The 14,418-nt window shown below is 48.0% G+C and overlaps 3 protein-coding genes across 3 annotated transcripts; 2 read left to right on the plus strand and 1 right to left on the minus strand.

The window, feature by feature from the left end:
• Positions 1-3,048: 3,048 nt before the first annotated feature.
• Positions 3,049-4,168, plus strand: LOC136958748 (interleukin-12 subunit alpha-like). Its single transcript, XM_067252844.1, has 5 exons — positions 3,049-3,129; positions 3,249-3,284; positions 3,432-3,554; positions 3,822-3,866; positions 4,022-4,168. The coding sequence occupies exons 1-5, from the start codon at positions 3,049-3,051 to the stop codon at positions 4,166-4,168; spliced, it is 432 nt and encodes a 143-aa protein (XP_067108945.1).
• A 1,997-nt stretch (positions 4,169-6,165) lies between these two features.
• Positions 6,166-9,600, plus strand: LOC136959345 (zona pellucida sperm-binding protein 3-like). The gene is made up of 8 exons (XM_067253659.1): positions 6,166-6,674; positions 6,822-6,937; positions 7,024-7,127; positions 7,749-7,926; positions 8,076-8,193; positions 8,278-8,363; positions 8,512-8,627; positions 9,376-9,600. The coding sequence occupies exons 1-8, from the start codon at positions 6,342-6,344 to the stop codon at positions 9,432-9,434; spliced, it is 1,110 nt and encodes a 369-aa protein (XP_067109760.1). The 5' UTR covers positions 6,166-6,341; the 3' UTR covers positions 9,435-9,600.
• A 2,060-nt stretch (positions 9,601-11,660) lies between these two features.
• On the minus strand, positions 11,661-12,869 carry arl14 (ADP-ribosylation factor-like 14). The gene has a single exon (XM_067253137.1). The coding sequence runs from the start codon at positions 12,706-12,708 to the stop codon at positions 12,070-12,072; it is 639 nt and encodes a 212-aa protein (XP_067109238.1). The 5' UTR covers positions 12,709-12,869; the 3' UTR covers positions 11,661-12,069.
• Between the last annotated feature and the right edge of the window lie 1,549 nt (positions 12,870-14,418).

Below are 14,418 nucleotides of genomic sequence, written 5' to 3' on the forward strand. Positions count from 1 at the left end.
AGGTAGTGTGGAGGCAGTGTAGAGGTAGTGTGGAGGCAGCTTGGAGGCAGTGTAGAGGTAGCGTGGAGGCAGTGTGGAGGCAGTGTGGAGGCAGTGTAGAGGTAGTGTGGAGGCAGCGTGGAGGCAACGTGGAGGCAGCGTGGAGGCAGTGTGGAGGCAGTGTAGAGGTAGTGTGGAGGCAACGTGGAGGCAGCGTGGAGGCAGTGTAGAGGTAGTGTGGAGGCAGTGTGGAGGCAGTGTGGAGGCAGCGTGGAGGCAGTGTGGAGTAGGCGTGGAGGCAGTGTGTTCTCACGTGTGGAGGCAGTGTAGAGGCAGTGTGTTCTCATGTGTGGAGGCAGTGTGGAGGCAGTGTAGAGGTAGTGTGGAGGCAGTGTGGAGGCAGTGTGGAGGCAGTGTAGAGGTAGCGTGGAGGCAGTGTGGAGGCAGTGTGTTCTCATGTGTGGAGGCAGTGTGGAGGCAGTGGCTGCTGAGATCCCAAATTCATTATTTAACTAATGTAACTTCTGCATCATCTCAGTTCACTACTTTGTTACTTTAAGGACAGTTATATGTATACTGAGAATATAAAAAGGTTTTGTGTACAGAGAAAGAAAATGATTAATAAATGTCCTACGTGTCTAAATGTCACTTGTCTAGTTGTTTGTCATTTCTTGGATTACTGAGTCTCTTTATAAATCCCCACCTAATTCTCTTTCAAACCCTCCCCTGCCGTCTCGCTCTCCACGACACGCGCGTGCCTGCAAACAATCACGCTTCCATGATCCTGATTTAGTTCATAGACTCCACAGAAGAAGTGGCGTCGCTTTCCGCTTTCGGTCGCCAAGACACCGCAGACCTCGGTTCTCTGAGACCGAGAGAGACGGCGATGACGGCGCTCGGCCACGAGGCCTCCCTGCGCACTGGAGATTTACATGTAGTCATTTTAGAGATACTGCTGCGGTGACAATGCCACATCGTGTGGGAATCAGATACAACAAGGAGACAGAAACTAGCCTATACCCACTGTTGAATACAAACTAATTCCAGTGACTCGTAAATGATCAATTGTTTAGACCTACGTCTATAATTTACTCCAATATTTAGCTACTCTTTGTTTGTTTAATGAAATATAGCTATAGCCTACCTATTTTGCAACGGAATCAACACAGAACTGTCTGATTTTAAATTAACACGATTTGTGTACACATAGACTCAAGCGTAATTCAGAAACCTACCTGCTAAAAACATGCTTTTTTAATTAACAAGTTTGACCCGACGGGACTGGAACGAGTCTGATTATTTACACTCTCTAGCCCCGTGGCCCATGTCCTGCGGTTCCACACCCTCATACCAACTTGCAACAATTCCCCTGACTATCGCCCTTTTTGACTGCACTTTCATTTTAATTGACATGTATTCATAAGCTCTTCCTTCACTTTTGACTGTCCAAACACCACGAACTGGAATCCACGTGACGGGCCTGGCCGGTGTTTTATGATTGCGTAATCACAATGGATGAGATATTCAACATCACTCTAAACCAATCACAACCCATATTCACGGTGACCAGAAAGATCCCCCGAGGCATGATGGGAACACCATCACTTTCCCTCCAACGATATGCAAATATACTTATCTGGGTTTTTTTCTTCTTCTCCCGTTTATACCCCCTTCAGGCCAAGTAGGCTATCCACCTCTGAGACACATCAACATGATCATGGGATGGGTTACTTCAGTATATCAATTTTGAGTTTGTTTCCTGAAAAACTATGCTACTTGATACATTGTCTACGAATAAATACAGTGGAGTAGGCCTATTTAGACAGACGGCGTCTGACCCAGCACGTCGAAGCCCCTCTCACAGGATGAGTCATGTGTTGGTTAAAATATCTTAAAAGTTGTTATTTATATTCAGGGTGTTCTGAGTTGTGTTGACCTATGAGTTGATTGAAACTGTGAAAAGCTCCCAATTTGTTTTGTTTCTTCAAAATCAAGCAATTAAAGTAATTGTATCATAATTAGAAAGTGTTAACCTATGCTAAAAATAACTGTCCCTTCACTACGCTGTCGGTCAGGGAACCCTGCGGTTATGTTTCACACAACAACCCCGCTTTGCGCTGGGAGGAACGGTGTTCATAGAAACGTGAAATCGTTTCAGTTTCACAAAGTCTTTCATATTGAGATCCTTAGTAGGAAATTACTCACGGGTGATAAAATGTCAAGTGAGCCGCTTTCGGTGTGTCTGTATTGTAAGCGCGCGGGGAAGTCCTCCGCAGCAGACAGGGCCGGCCCTGGCTGCAGGTATATATGTTACAGGTTGCAACACAACACAATAACCATGATGCCACACGTTAAGACTTGTAAGTAGAACCCGTTACTAAATTGTTCTTTAAAGTGGACAAGATGATGATGGGCCTGTTTTAATGTAAAACGGTTTATAGGTTTAAGTTAGCCTATAAATTCTTGAGATTTCGATTGTTAATGTTTTACATAATAGCTAAGGCAATTTAACAGTGTAAGTCTAAATAATGAGATTTAGATGATAGGTTCTGGGTTGTCTTGACAGCTGTTGTTCTTGTCGTTTGGCACCTCCAGGCTTGGCCTCTTGGCTTCTCCTGGTCGCGCTCTCCGGTTGTCTCTGTCACATGAGCTTCTCCACACCGGTACGGGTGCGTAATCGACCAGTAACGGAGACCTGCGTCATTAAAGCGCGGGCACTTCTTAAGAACATAAGACTGGCGCTCGCCATGGTAACTATAATCAAAATATCTTCATTGTTTTTAAAGGACATGACTCATACTGTCCTTTAAAAGTCCAGTTTAACTCAAATTTAAATATAATTAAAAGCTTGTGTTTTAACATTTAGTCATTTAGCAGACGCTCTTATCCAGAGCAACTTACAGTAAGTACAGGGACATTCCCCTGAGGCAAGTAGGGAGAAATGCCTTGCCCAAAGACACAACGTTTTTTGGCACGGCCGGGAACCGAACTGGCAACCTTCAGATTACGAGCCCGATCCCCTAACCGCTCAGCCACCTGATTCCCCTCTTAACGCTTTTCTAGGAAAAAATGTTCATAGGAATCAACTGCTCTGAGCAGAAGTCGACCCTGGACTCAGGGACACGGACGGCATGGGTGTGTGCACCGGAGGTAAGCACTGACACCCCGGTTGACTGCACGTTCCTCTGTACTGAAATACCTGCTGAAACAAACAGCTGCGGGCATGCGCGCGCCTGGTTCTTAACGCGGTTCTTGATCTTCCTCGACAGAGCTGCTCCGGCAGCGCCAGGGCGGAGTTTGACGAGGTAGGCGAACTGCTTCCTGGTTACCAGTTAGAAACATAGCCTACCTGACTGACTACTTTAACTCATGTCACTTACTATGTTTGTTCCAAAAAGAACATAGCACATCTCTATTCACCCCCCCTCTCCCCCTGACCTGCCCCCCTTCAGCTGTTATGCCAGGAGAGCATCGTGGAGGATCTGCGCTTCTACCACACTGTCCTCTCGGCCCAGCCTCACTCGCTGGGCCTGCTCGCAACCACCGTCCTGCACGCGCCCAGGGAGCTGCTGAATGTGAGGCAGGGCGGGGTCGGGAGTGGGGACAGATTTCCCGTTTTTAAAAAGTGTGTGGAAGTCTTCACCTCTGTTTAGTACTCACAGTACTGTGAGGTCAGAAGAACGGTCTGTATATTTACCAGGCACAGAGCAAAATAACAATATCTCAACAGCAATATGAAACAGTACAGTACAGCAATCTATTTGGATATGAATGCTGTATGTGCATATTTCTTTGTATAGTTATTTATGTGCATATAGTTATATTTGTGTGTTCCTCCCCAGGCCTGCTTCCCCAGCTCTCTGCAGGAGAGCCCTCTGACGTCACAGGTACGGCCCTCTTACACAGCATCAACATGAGCCACAGTCAGAGTAGAGATAACATGATAATATCATACACTGGATGAGAAAAACTATAGATGAGCTAAAAGGTTGTATGGTGCAGTCAGACATATAATGTGTGGTATGTGTGTGTGCGTGTCCAGGCCCCCCCAGGCGGTGAGAGCAGCTTCGACCAGCGTCTGAGCTTGTGCAAGGTGCTGAAGGGTCTCCAGGCTCGCAGCCTCACCATCAACAGAGCCCTCAGCTACCTCCACGCTGAAGACCACAGGAAGGGACCAAGCAGGAAGTGACCACACAAGAAGTGACCACATCGGCCACATTTTCCTCCGCATGGATGGATGTGTGGAGTTAAAAACGTCATTCACATACACCTGACTTGATGCTAAACCAAAACAATCGTGCAGCTATTACAAAACAACCAAAAAACTATATTATCCTCATATATGCCTAAACTGCCTTTATTTATTACACATTAATGACACATTGTGGATCTGTCATACCATGGTTTTAATATTAAGTATCGTTTTCTTAAGTTATTCTAAACTATTTAGTTATCAAGACCTATTTATTTTGTTTTTGTCAATTGTCTGTGAATTGTTTGTGCAATGAACAAGATATTTATAGAAAGATGTCACGTGACTATTTCTTCAGTGTGACCGTTTCTCCTTCCCTGCCGCAAAAACACCCGGTTCGTCAGCTCGCGCTGCTGCAGACCGTACCCAGTCTTGAGTTTACTGGCGGCGTCCTACAGCCACGTAACGGGACATTTTCTGACTCGCCTGATAAAGTCGATATGTGGTCGATGACGTTTTTTTCTCTCCTAGCTCAGTCATGCTGAGCAAAGTATGGCCATGTCGAGTCGTAACACGGTTACTTATTGTAACGCGAAATTTAAGACCACAACAAATGTCACGAGGACTGACGCCCTGAACACGCGGAGGTGTCAGGGTGGGATTCAAATGATTTCAAACGAGTACCTGAAGAGAGAGGATGAGTACATGAGATGATTGGATCTTACATTATATAGGTTATCATAAAGAGCTACTGATGGTGAAATCAAGCCAAGGATGGCGCCTCCACATTACAGCCTATGGCATTATAAACACAAATATCGTAGTAGTCAAGTACCAAACATTGTGTATTGAATGAGTAGGCCTACTTCTCGTTGACTAAGATAGGCCTAACAGTTCAAATGCGTGTCTGGTTTCTTCAGACAGCGGATGGTTTGTGCAGTGAATTTAAAAGAAAAAGTGTATTTCTCAAAAGTATGTTATAGGTTATTCCCCAAAACAACTCAATAAGATGTCCAACTTTCCCCTCCGGCTTGTTTTGATGGATGCGCGCTCAAACAAATCCCCAACCTCAATAAGTGAGCTCATGCGCCTGGATGTCGCTGTGTCTGGGCTCGAGCTCCCCCTAGCGGCGAACAAATGAAACGACAACGTTTATAATGAAGGTTTCGAAATTTTTGATTTTGATGCTGGGTATACAGAACAGAGAGTACATGGGGGTGCATTTCAGGGCAGGGCTGCAAAAAAATTAAGCAACAGCAACAAATCTTTGCGCTCAATCAAATTCCAGAATCCTGCTTTCTTGACTTTTTCTAGATCTGTTTGTTTGGTCACCCAGTATTTAAAACATTTCATTATAGTTAAAGCTATTTTGCTCCTGTTTCTGGAAAATTGCTAACCTACTGAACTAACTTCCGGATATACTGAAATGCCTTTCGGATAAAGTGAAACTGTTCTCACATTCTTACATTAGGTGTGTTCGACTTCACGCCTGGAACATTAAGCAACTGCACGGGTTCTAGTAGGTGCGTTCGACTTCATGCAGCGCCGGTGTCGCCTGCAGCGCCCAGATTTTCCCTTGCCCCATGTGGCCACCCCTATGAAAAATGTCTGGGGGCGCGACTGATTATATAACCTAGATACAGTTGTATAACAAACGTTATCAAACTTATATAGCGTGTCCTACTGCAACGCAGTAGTTAGGATAGTTCATTATGTTTTATTTGACATTTATTAATTTACCAGACGGTATTTTCTAAAGGACATGCAAATACCGCATAATAGCCAACAGCAGAAAATGAAGGATCGGAAGTTCATCGTTCAGTATTTCGGTGGTTAGAGTCAATGAACGATCTGTTTTCACCGCGCCAATTAAGACTCCAATTAGTGACAGGTGCGAACATAGGTCAGGCTATTGGCCTGAACAATGATTGGCTAAATTCGTATGACTCTTCTGTTAAATTGCTCTACTTTCTGGACTGTAGGCTAATTCAGTTGATGTGCGACGCATCCAGTTTGTTAAACGTTGCAAAGAATAAAAAGTATAGTGGTGAAGGAAGAACGGAATGTCATATTCAATTTGAAGAGTAGGCCTACTTTTTTTTTAAAGAGAAATATAAAATTAGTGGCTACAGTCAATCTTTTGTACCCTCGGCTAGCAACAAACTGAGCCATGGATCTTTCGCTAACTTCTCCATTGCTTACCGCTTTTCTGACGAGCTTGCTTGTGTTCATCTCACTGGCCGAGCAACATCGACGTTTTGTAGTGCCTCCCTTCCCAACCTCGCCGCCGGTTCTTGTCACATGCAAAGGAGATTCCATGGAAGTCTTGATTCGGGCTGATCTATTCGGTACCGGTGTGTTTGTGAACGCCGGTGAACTCCATCTCGGTCCGGCTGACATCAAAGGCGCGGACGACCCGTGCGCTGCGTTTCAAATTGAAACGGTCTCAGAACCTGAGTTCAAAATCCACGCACGTCTGACTGATTGCGGAACACAACTTTCGGTAAGTTCTGAACATGTTTTGAATCTTCAAAACAATATCAAATGGACTACCTTGTGTTAACCTGGGTAACGGTTAGTCAAGGTGTGAACATGTGATAGTCGATATAGGCTACTTTACCTAGAATTGGTTAAAACTTTGTTTTGGCAGTTCACGGACCAGAGTCTTGTGTATTCGAACACGCTGGTCTACTCGCCCAGTCCCTCCCTGGAGGGGGTGGTGTGGACCAGCCCCGCAGCCATACCCATAGACTGCCACTACCAGAAGTGAGTTTACCTGTTAAAGCAACTGACTCAATCATCTGCCTCTAACAGTTTACTTTGTTGATGGTGTGTGTGTGTGTGTGTGTTAGGAGGTTCGAGGTGGGCAGTGCTGCCCTCATCCCTAGCTGGATACCGTTGGTCGTCACAGCCTCCCTCCAGAAGCAGCTGGACTTCAGCCTTCGCCTCATGAGCGGTACCACCACCTCTCTGGGTTCTCCTCCTCATGAGCGGTACCACCACCTCTCTGGGTTCTCCTCCTCATGAGCGGTACCACCACCTCTCTGGGTTCTCCTCCTCATGAGCGGTACCACCACCTCTCCGGGTTCTCCTCCTCATGAGCGGTACCACCACCTCTCTGGGTTCTCCTCCTCATGAGCGGTACCACCACCTCTCCGGGTTCTCCTCCTCATGAGCGGTACCACCACCTCTCTGGGTTCTCCTCCTCATGAGCCGTACCACCACCTCTCTGGGTTCTCCTCCTCATGAGCGGTACCACCACCTCTCTGGGTTCTCCTCCTCATGAGCGGTACCACCACCTCTCTGGGTTCTCCTCCTCATGTGCGGTACCACCACCTCTCTGGGTTCTCCTCCTCATGAGCGGTACCACCACCTCTCTGGGTTCTCCTCCTCATGTGCGGTACCACCACCTCTCTGGGTTCTCCTCCTCATGAGCGGTACCACCACCTCTCCGGGTTCTCCTCCTCATGAGCAGTACCACCACCTCTCTGGGTTCTCTTATGTTTAACACTCTCGCACAGCTGAACTCATCATTCCTAGTCTCATGATGACTTCCTGTTTCCCTCTTCCTCCTCAGATGATTGGCTGTTTGTGAGGGGCTCCAACGTGTACTACCTGGGCGACGTCATACATATGCAGGCAGCCGTCGTCATGGGCAACCACCTGCCCCTCCGCGTGTACGTGGACAGCTGCACTGCCACAGCAACGCCCAACCCTTCCTCCAGCCCCAGATATGAGTTCATAGATCATCATGGGTGAGGCACAGACATTGTTGGACAAATAAGCAGGGTTTCTGAGCAGGCCAATCAGGGTGGGCCGTGTGGACCAGGTGATTTGTCTGTATTGAGCACTAACCACTCTCCCAAACTTGTACCTCCCCCCCTTCCTCTCCTCTCCTCCCCAGGTGTCTGTCTGATGGCCAGGTGGCAGGGTCCAGGTCCCTCTTCCTGACCAGGGCCCGTGATGACCAGCTCCACCTGATCCTGGACGCCTTCAGGTTCCACCAGACAGCTGAAGACCTGGTACTCACACACTCACATGTACCATGCATGGACACACACACACACACGCACCATTCTGTGTAGTGAAGGCTCCTCTGTCCCCAGCTGTACCTCACCTGCTACCTGAAGGCTGTCCCAGCCTCACAACCTGTCACCGCTACACACAGAGCCTGCTCCGTCATAGACCACAGGTAGGAGAACACACACACACCCATCATACTCTTCACACACACGGGTATAATAACATGCTCCTTCACAGACCCCAGGTGAGTACTGTATCCACAGACCCCCAGGTGAGTACTGTATCCTGACCGTGTCCCTTCCTGTCTCCCGGCCCAGGTGGCGCTCTGCTGACGGGGGGGACCAGGCGTGTAACAGCTGTGACCTCTGGGAGAGGATGAAGAACCAGGGTCAGCGCCACCTGGAGGAGGGGAGGAACACAGGCTCGCTGCAGGGTGAGGGGGGGGGGAGGGGAGGAACACAGGCTCGCTGCAGGGTGAGGGGGGGGGAGGGGAGGAACACAGGCTCGCTGCAGGGTGAGGGGGGGGGGGGAGGGGAGGAACACAGGCTCGCTGCAGGGTGAGGGGGGGGGGAGGGGAGGAACACAGGCTCGCTGCAGGGTGAGGGGGGGGGGGGAGGGGAGGAACACAGGCTCGCTGCAGGGTGAGGGGGGGGGGGGAGGGGAGGAACACAGGCTCGCTGCAGGGTGAGGGGGGGGAGGAGGGGAGGAACACAGGCTCGCTGCAGGGTGAGGGGGGGGAGGAGGGGAGGAACACAGGCTCGCTGCAGGGTGAGGGGGGAGAGGGGAGGAACACAGGCTCGCTGCAGGGGGAGGGGAGGAACACAGGCTTGCTGCAGGGTGAGGGGGGGGGGGGAGGGGAGGAACACAGGCTCGCTGCAGGGTGAGGGGTGAGGGGGGGAGGGGAGGAACACAGGCTCGCTGCAGGGTGAGGGGTGAGGGGGGGGGAGGGGAGGAACACAGGCTCGCTGCAGGGTGAGGGGGGGGGAGGGGAGGAACACAGGCTCGCTGCAGGGTGAGGGGGGGGGGAGGGGAGGAACACAGGCTCGCTGCAGGGTGAGGGGGGCCAGAGGAGGAGGGGTGGTGGGGGTGGAGGCTGGAAGAATGACTTGGGTGTCCCTGTGTAAAAGCAGTGAGCTGGTCTGGAGGGGTAGAGGTCACCGGTGTGTCTGCTTGTGTTCCAGAGTGGGGCCACCCCGTACACCTCGGGCCCCTGTTTGTCCTGCCGGCTGAGAAGCGATGAACCAGGATGGTCTCCACGACAACTCCATCGTGAGACAGGCAGAACAGTGGATACCATCGGCTACCATGTCAAACTGGGCTGTGTAGTTTTAGTGTGTGGTGCTAACCTGCTACTTACTCTTCTGCAGGTCAGGTAAACAAAATAAAAACGTTTTACAACCATGCAAGGTCTGTCTGAGTTGAGAAGGTTGAGCTGTCATGGAACATCTCAGGGCTGAGATGAGGAGACTACATCACTGTCCACTACTTCACACCAGACCCTGGGTAGCTGGATGGATCCTGACACAGCAGAATCACTGAGGCAGTCTGAGTGCCATCATTATGTCTATCACCGTGGAGACAACGGGAGAAAGCATTTCAGTTAGCCATCAAACCCTTCGCTGCCTCACTAATATTGATTTCTTAATCACACACACGCACACAGAGCTTGGTTTGTCAAATCAGCTTCTTTGCTTTTGAACTCAGGTCTTCTGAGCGCCCCGGTTCCAGACTTCCCAACCGTCATTCCCCTCTGTGCTGCTGGGGTTGTCAGCTTAACCCTCAACCCGAACAAATTTAATGGGCCTATTAGTCAGACACAAAAAGGATATGTACACTTGTATATTGCCCTATACAGACAAAGGTGTTACAAGTACATTTAGTCATTTAGCAGACGCTGTTATCCAGAGCGACTTACAGTAAGTACAGGGACATTCCCACCGAGGCAAGTAGGGTGAAGTGCCTTGCCCAAGGACACAAGTCATTTTGCACAGAATCAATCCGGCAACCTTCTGATTACTAGCCCAATTCCCTAACCGCTCAGCCACCTGAAGCCATAGTAAAGTAAACGGAAAATGCATATTTGCATGTCCATTTGACATATTTCGTACACGTAAAGGCCTACATTGTGACTAGAAAATTATTTGAATCGATGCAACTACAAAAACAAATCCAAACCTCACAACAGACACTATGACAGCGTTTCCCGTGCTGGCCTTCCATCACACTGTCCATTATGCCTTGAGTGCTATCGATCCGCCACGCTCCACCACGCACCGAACTGCCGGTAGAGGAGTCCGTGTGTCTGCTCACAGTCTAACCTGGACACACGGATCATTACAACAGCAGCGCACCAAGCTACTCCTAATATTTTTTTTCACGGGAGAATGAACATCAACTTGGACAACCGGACCCCGGGCGTCGCTCTCTTCCTCATGCTCGTCACTACCGGACAGACAATTCAGATCTGCGGAGGGATGGTGTGTCGGGACGAGGACGTCTGCTGCGCGCGGGGTAACGGTAGCGTCTCCTCAGCCTGCTGTCAGCAGACCGTACACACCCTCAACTACAATATCTCCATGGTTACGCGCAAAATATCCGGGGTCCTGATCCTTCTGTTGATCTTCGCCTCCGGTTACTTCCTCCAGAGGACTGTGTGCTCCCGAGCGCGGCGGCAGCTTGACAGCACCGAGGACGAGGAGCACCAGCACACAGACGGTCACCCCACAGCTACTGTGTCGCAGGAGCCGCTTGTCAGGAGTTACACGGTGCACAGACTGGCGGTGCCGAACGCGGTCAGCCCCAGTCCGTTACCGTCCTATGACGAGGTGAGACGGCTGCCCACGTACGAGGAGAGCGTGCTAGGGAGGGACGGAAGCTGTGAGCACACATCCGGTCACCTGTAGCTGACCCCTGGACGCTAATTAGGGAGTCAGGTGGCGGTTAGGGAATCGGGTTAGTAATCAGAAGGTTGCCGGTTCGATTCCAGGCTGTGAAAAATGACGTTGTGTCCTTGGGCAAGGCACTTCATGCTATACTTGCCTCGGGGGAATGTCCCTGTACTTACTGTAATTTGCTCTGGATAAGAGCGTCTGCTAAATGTAAATGTAATTAGCGGAACAGTTAACGGAGCACGTTCTTTCACACCACACAGCCTTTCCTCGGGGTTTCAGTCTTCTTTGAGGGTTTAGGTTGTTATTTACATTTTTACATGGTCAGTAAGTAGCCTCTAAATGACAGTGTACTTTAGGGTCATTTATTGATTCATTGTATATTTGCCTTGGCCTATTTGGATTAACAAGAGGAGCAGGAGAATAATCCTTTAGGTTGGTTATAGATCTATGAGCATCTGTGAAGCTTTTTGTGACTTAACATTTTACTTTTAATAAGGACTACACAAATAGGCTACAAGTTGTATTTTGATTTGACAGTAAAAGTGTATGGTGTGAAACAACTGTTAACGCACATCTGAAGGTCAATAAAAAGGTTTTTAATAAGAGCCAGTGTTACCTCGTAGAAGACTGTCACAGATCACTACCGGGTTAAAGGTTACAATCCCCCCATATAGGGATTCATATATGGATGAATATCAAATTCAAACATTATAGAGAACGTTGGATTCGAGTTTACACTCATACACGTCCCAAATGTCCTTCACAGAAAAGCTAAATTATAATTTTTTATATAAATTATAACAGACTACATACACAGACATCTCATCTGAGTCAGGTTTGAAAATAACAACCTAGAGATAAAACACTGATTACAGTTCATGTAGGCCTACATAGTGTTTCATAATTCCTAGGCCTAAATCAATCAACGCATTCTTAAACATAAAATATCTTTAGGCCTACACCAGAAATCGGTGAATGTCCGAGTTAATCCGGACTGTTTCCCGTTGAGATGACGGATTTGGACCGGAGGTAGTTCACAGTATTGCTGATGCTGTGCGAGTGGTAAGGCATGATGTTGTCTTCAGACGGATATTTAAGCAGGTGCGCCACACGTTGAAATCCCTCTTGCAGCCCGGTACCGGTCACCGCTGAGCAGGGCTGCACGAACCAGTCCCGGGACGAGCACATATTTTTGAGATTGAACAACTCCGTGATCTCCGTGGCCGTAACGGCTCCGTCAACGTCCTGCTTATTAGCGAGAATGACAACCGGGCGGCCTCGGAGGAGCTCGCTACGCAGAGTCTTTTCCAGCTCCCGCCGTGCCTCGTCTAACCGGCCCCGGTCCGAGCTGTCCACTACAAACACGAGCCCCGCAGTGTCCTGGTGGAAGCTCCGCCAGTGCGGGCGCATGTTCCGCTGTCCTCCCACATCCCACACAGTCAGATCCACCTTGCCTTGCTTCCTCCTCGCCTCGAGCATCTCCACATTAAAACCGATGGTCGGAACGGTAACGACCGACTCGTTATACTTCAGCTTGTAGAGAAGTGTTGACTTGCCTGCTGAGTCGAGACCAAGAAGGAGAACCCGGGCCTCCTGCTGGAGCGCTGAACCCCTCTGACCCATCGGTTGTACAGGCTCGTGCTGGCTGCTGCACAAGTTCAACGGAAAAATATTCTCTTTTTCCTCACGTTAAAAAATAAATAAGAATCTCTACTCTTCCCGTAACTTTCTTTGTCTCGCGTCCCGGGTGTTTACCGAATGCGGTGTCTGTTACTAGATAAGCTATTTCTGCCTGGCCATAAACTTTGGCGTTGTGATAAAGTATCAAACAAAGACAAGGGTCAAAGTTCAACAGGACGTCCATGATAGGTGGAGTCATTGCCCCTGTGACGCAATGGCAGTGTGGTTGGATGTAATATACAAATTTGATTTAATCGTTCAAACCATTTTGGTTTGAACAGACACCTACAATAAAACATCTCAACAGAATCCTTAAGAGAGATTTGTTTTCTTGTGTTCTTATAATTATTTCTGCACTGTAGTTAAGAAATATTATTGTTGCACCATGCCTGGTAGCTGAGTTGTGTTTACTTGGCACTGTACCTCTCAGACTGTTAGAATATGCACTATTAATCCTTGAATTTCGGTTGTATAGCCTACTTTATATGCACCATGTATATGTAACTAGATAAAGCATCTTCTAAATAAGTAAAGTTTCATGTAGTGTTTCTGAGTGTGTGGACTGGTCTCTAGGTGAAATGTGTTATACAGATAGGAGGCTGGGAGGGGCCTGGGATGGGCTGTATAATCTGGGATCTGTTATCACGTAGCCTGGAGTACCAGTAGATATCACCTCCTCCCTCCTCCTCCTCCTCCCTCCTCCTTCTCCTCCCTCCTCCTTCTCCTCCTCCCTCATCCTGCTGGTCTCCCATCTACTCCCTCCCACATCATCACAACATCACCAACATAGCTTATCATGTATTGAACCATTCTCTTTATTTTCGGACCATCACCGAAAATAGGGCAAAGAAAGAAAGAAAGAAAGAATCCAGTTCATGCCTCTCCACCCAGTGGTGCAGGGTTACATTTACATGACATTTAAATGACATTTACATTACATTACATTTACATTACATTTACATTACATTTACATTACATTTACATTACATTTACATTACATTTACGCATTTAGCAGACGCTTTTATCCAAAGCGACTTCCAAGAGAGAGCTTTACAAAACTGCATAGGTCACTGATCATAACAACGAGATAGCCCCAAACATTGCGGCTAGCCAAACATGATGCATACATTTTGAAAACCACATAAGTCCCAAAGGGAAGGGTTAGGGTTAGGGGCTGCAGTGGTGCAGACTAGAGCAGGTGTTACAACATGCGATTCTAGGATCAGACCTTTAGGGGTGCTCAGCCCCCAATGAGAATGTGACATGGATACAGTGCCTTGCAAAAGTTTTAAACCCCCTTGCTAATAAATCACAAATTTCACTGGATAACAATTAGTACATTTATTTATTATTATGCAAAATATTGAATTAAAAAAACTAAGAAAGTCCCTATCTTCATGAACTATCAGCATCAAATAAAAGGATAATGATATGTCAACAATAAATAAACATTGTTTTAACACGTTAGAGCACTACAACTTATTTAAGATAATAATAATTCATAATAATGATTTTTATTTTATTTTGAAATTATTATGATTTTTAGGGGTGCTGAGAAGAAATGTAGGTGTGCTTGAGCACCCCTGAGAGTCTAAAATCGCCACTGGTATTACTTGGTTTGAACTGATCTGGGCGTATACGATGTACCGTGTA

This window comes from Osmerus mordax, chromosome 16, assembly GCF_038355195.1.
Source record: "Osmerus mordax isolate fOsmMor3 chromosome 16, fOsmMor3.pri, whole genome shotgun sequence".
Classification (NCBI taxonomy): Eukaryota; Metazoa; Chordata; class Actinopteri; order Osmeriformes; family Osmeridae; genus Osmerus; species Osmerus mordax.

What these genes read in the sequence shown, in the direction of transcription:
- arl14 (XM_067253137.1), bottom strand. Translation starts at nt 12,708, where the DNA reads ATGGGTCAGAGGGGTTCAGCGCTCCAGCAGGAGGCCCGGGTTCTCCTT.
- LOC136959345 (XM_067253659.1), top strand. Translation starts at nt 6,342, where the DNA reads ATGGATCTTTCGCTAACTTCTCCATTGCTTACCGCTTTTCTGACGAGC. An exon ending in CAGCCTTCGCCTCATGAGCG is followed by an intron (nt 7,128 to 7,748) that starts GTACCACCACCT and finishes CTTCCTCCTCAG; the next exon opens with ATGATTGGCTGTTTGTGAGG. An exon ending in GAGTTCATAGATCATCATGG is followed by an intron (nt 7,927 to 8,075) that starts GTGAGGCACAGA and finishes TCTCCTCCCCAG; the next exon opens with GTGTCTGTCTGATGGCCAGG.
- LOC136958748 (XM_067252844.1), top strand. Translation starts at nt 3,049, where the DNA reads ATGTTCATAGGAATCAACTGCTCTGAGCAGAAGTCGACCCTGGACTCA. An exon ending in CATGGGTGTGTGCACCGGAG is followed by an intron (nt 3,130 to 3,248) that starts GTAAGCACTGAC and finishes CTTCCTCGACAG; the next exon opens with AGCTGCTCCGGCAGCGCCAG. An exon ending in CCAGGGCGGAGTTTGACGAG is followed by an intron (nt 3,285 to 3,431) that starts GTAGGCGAACTG and finishes GCCCCCCTTCAG; the next exon opens with CTGTTATGCCAGGAGAGCAT.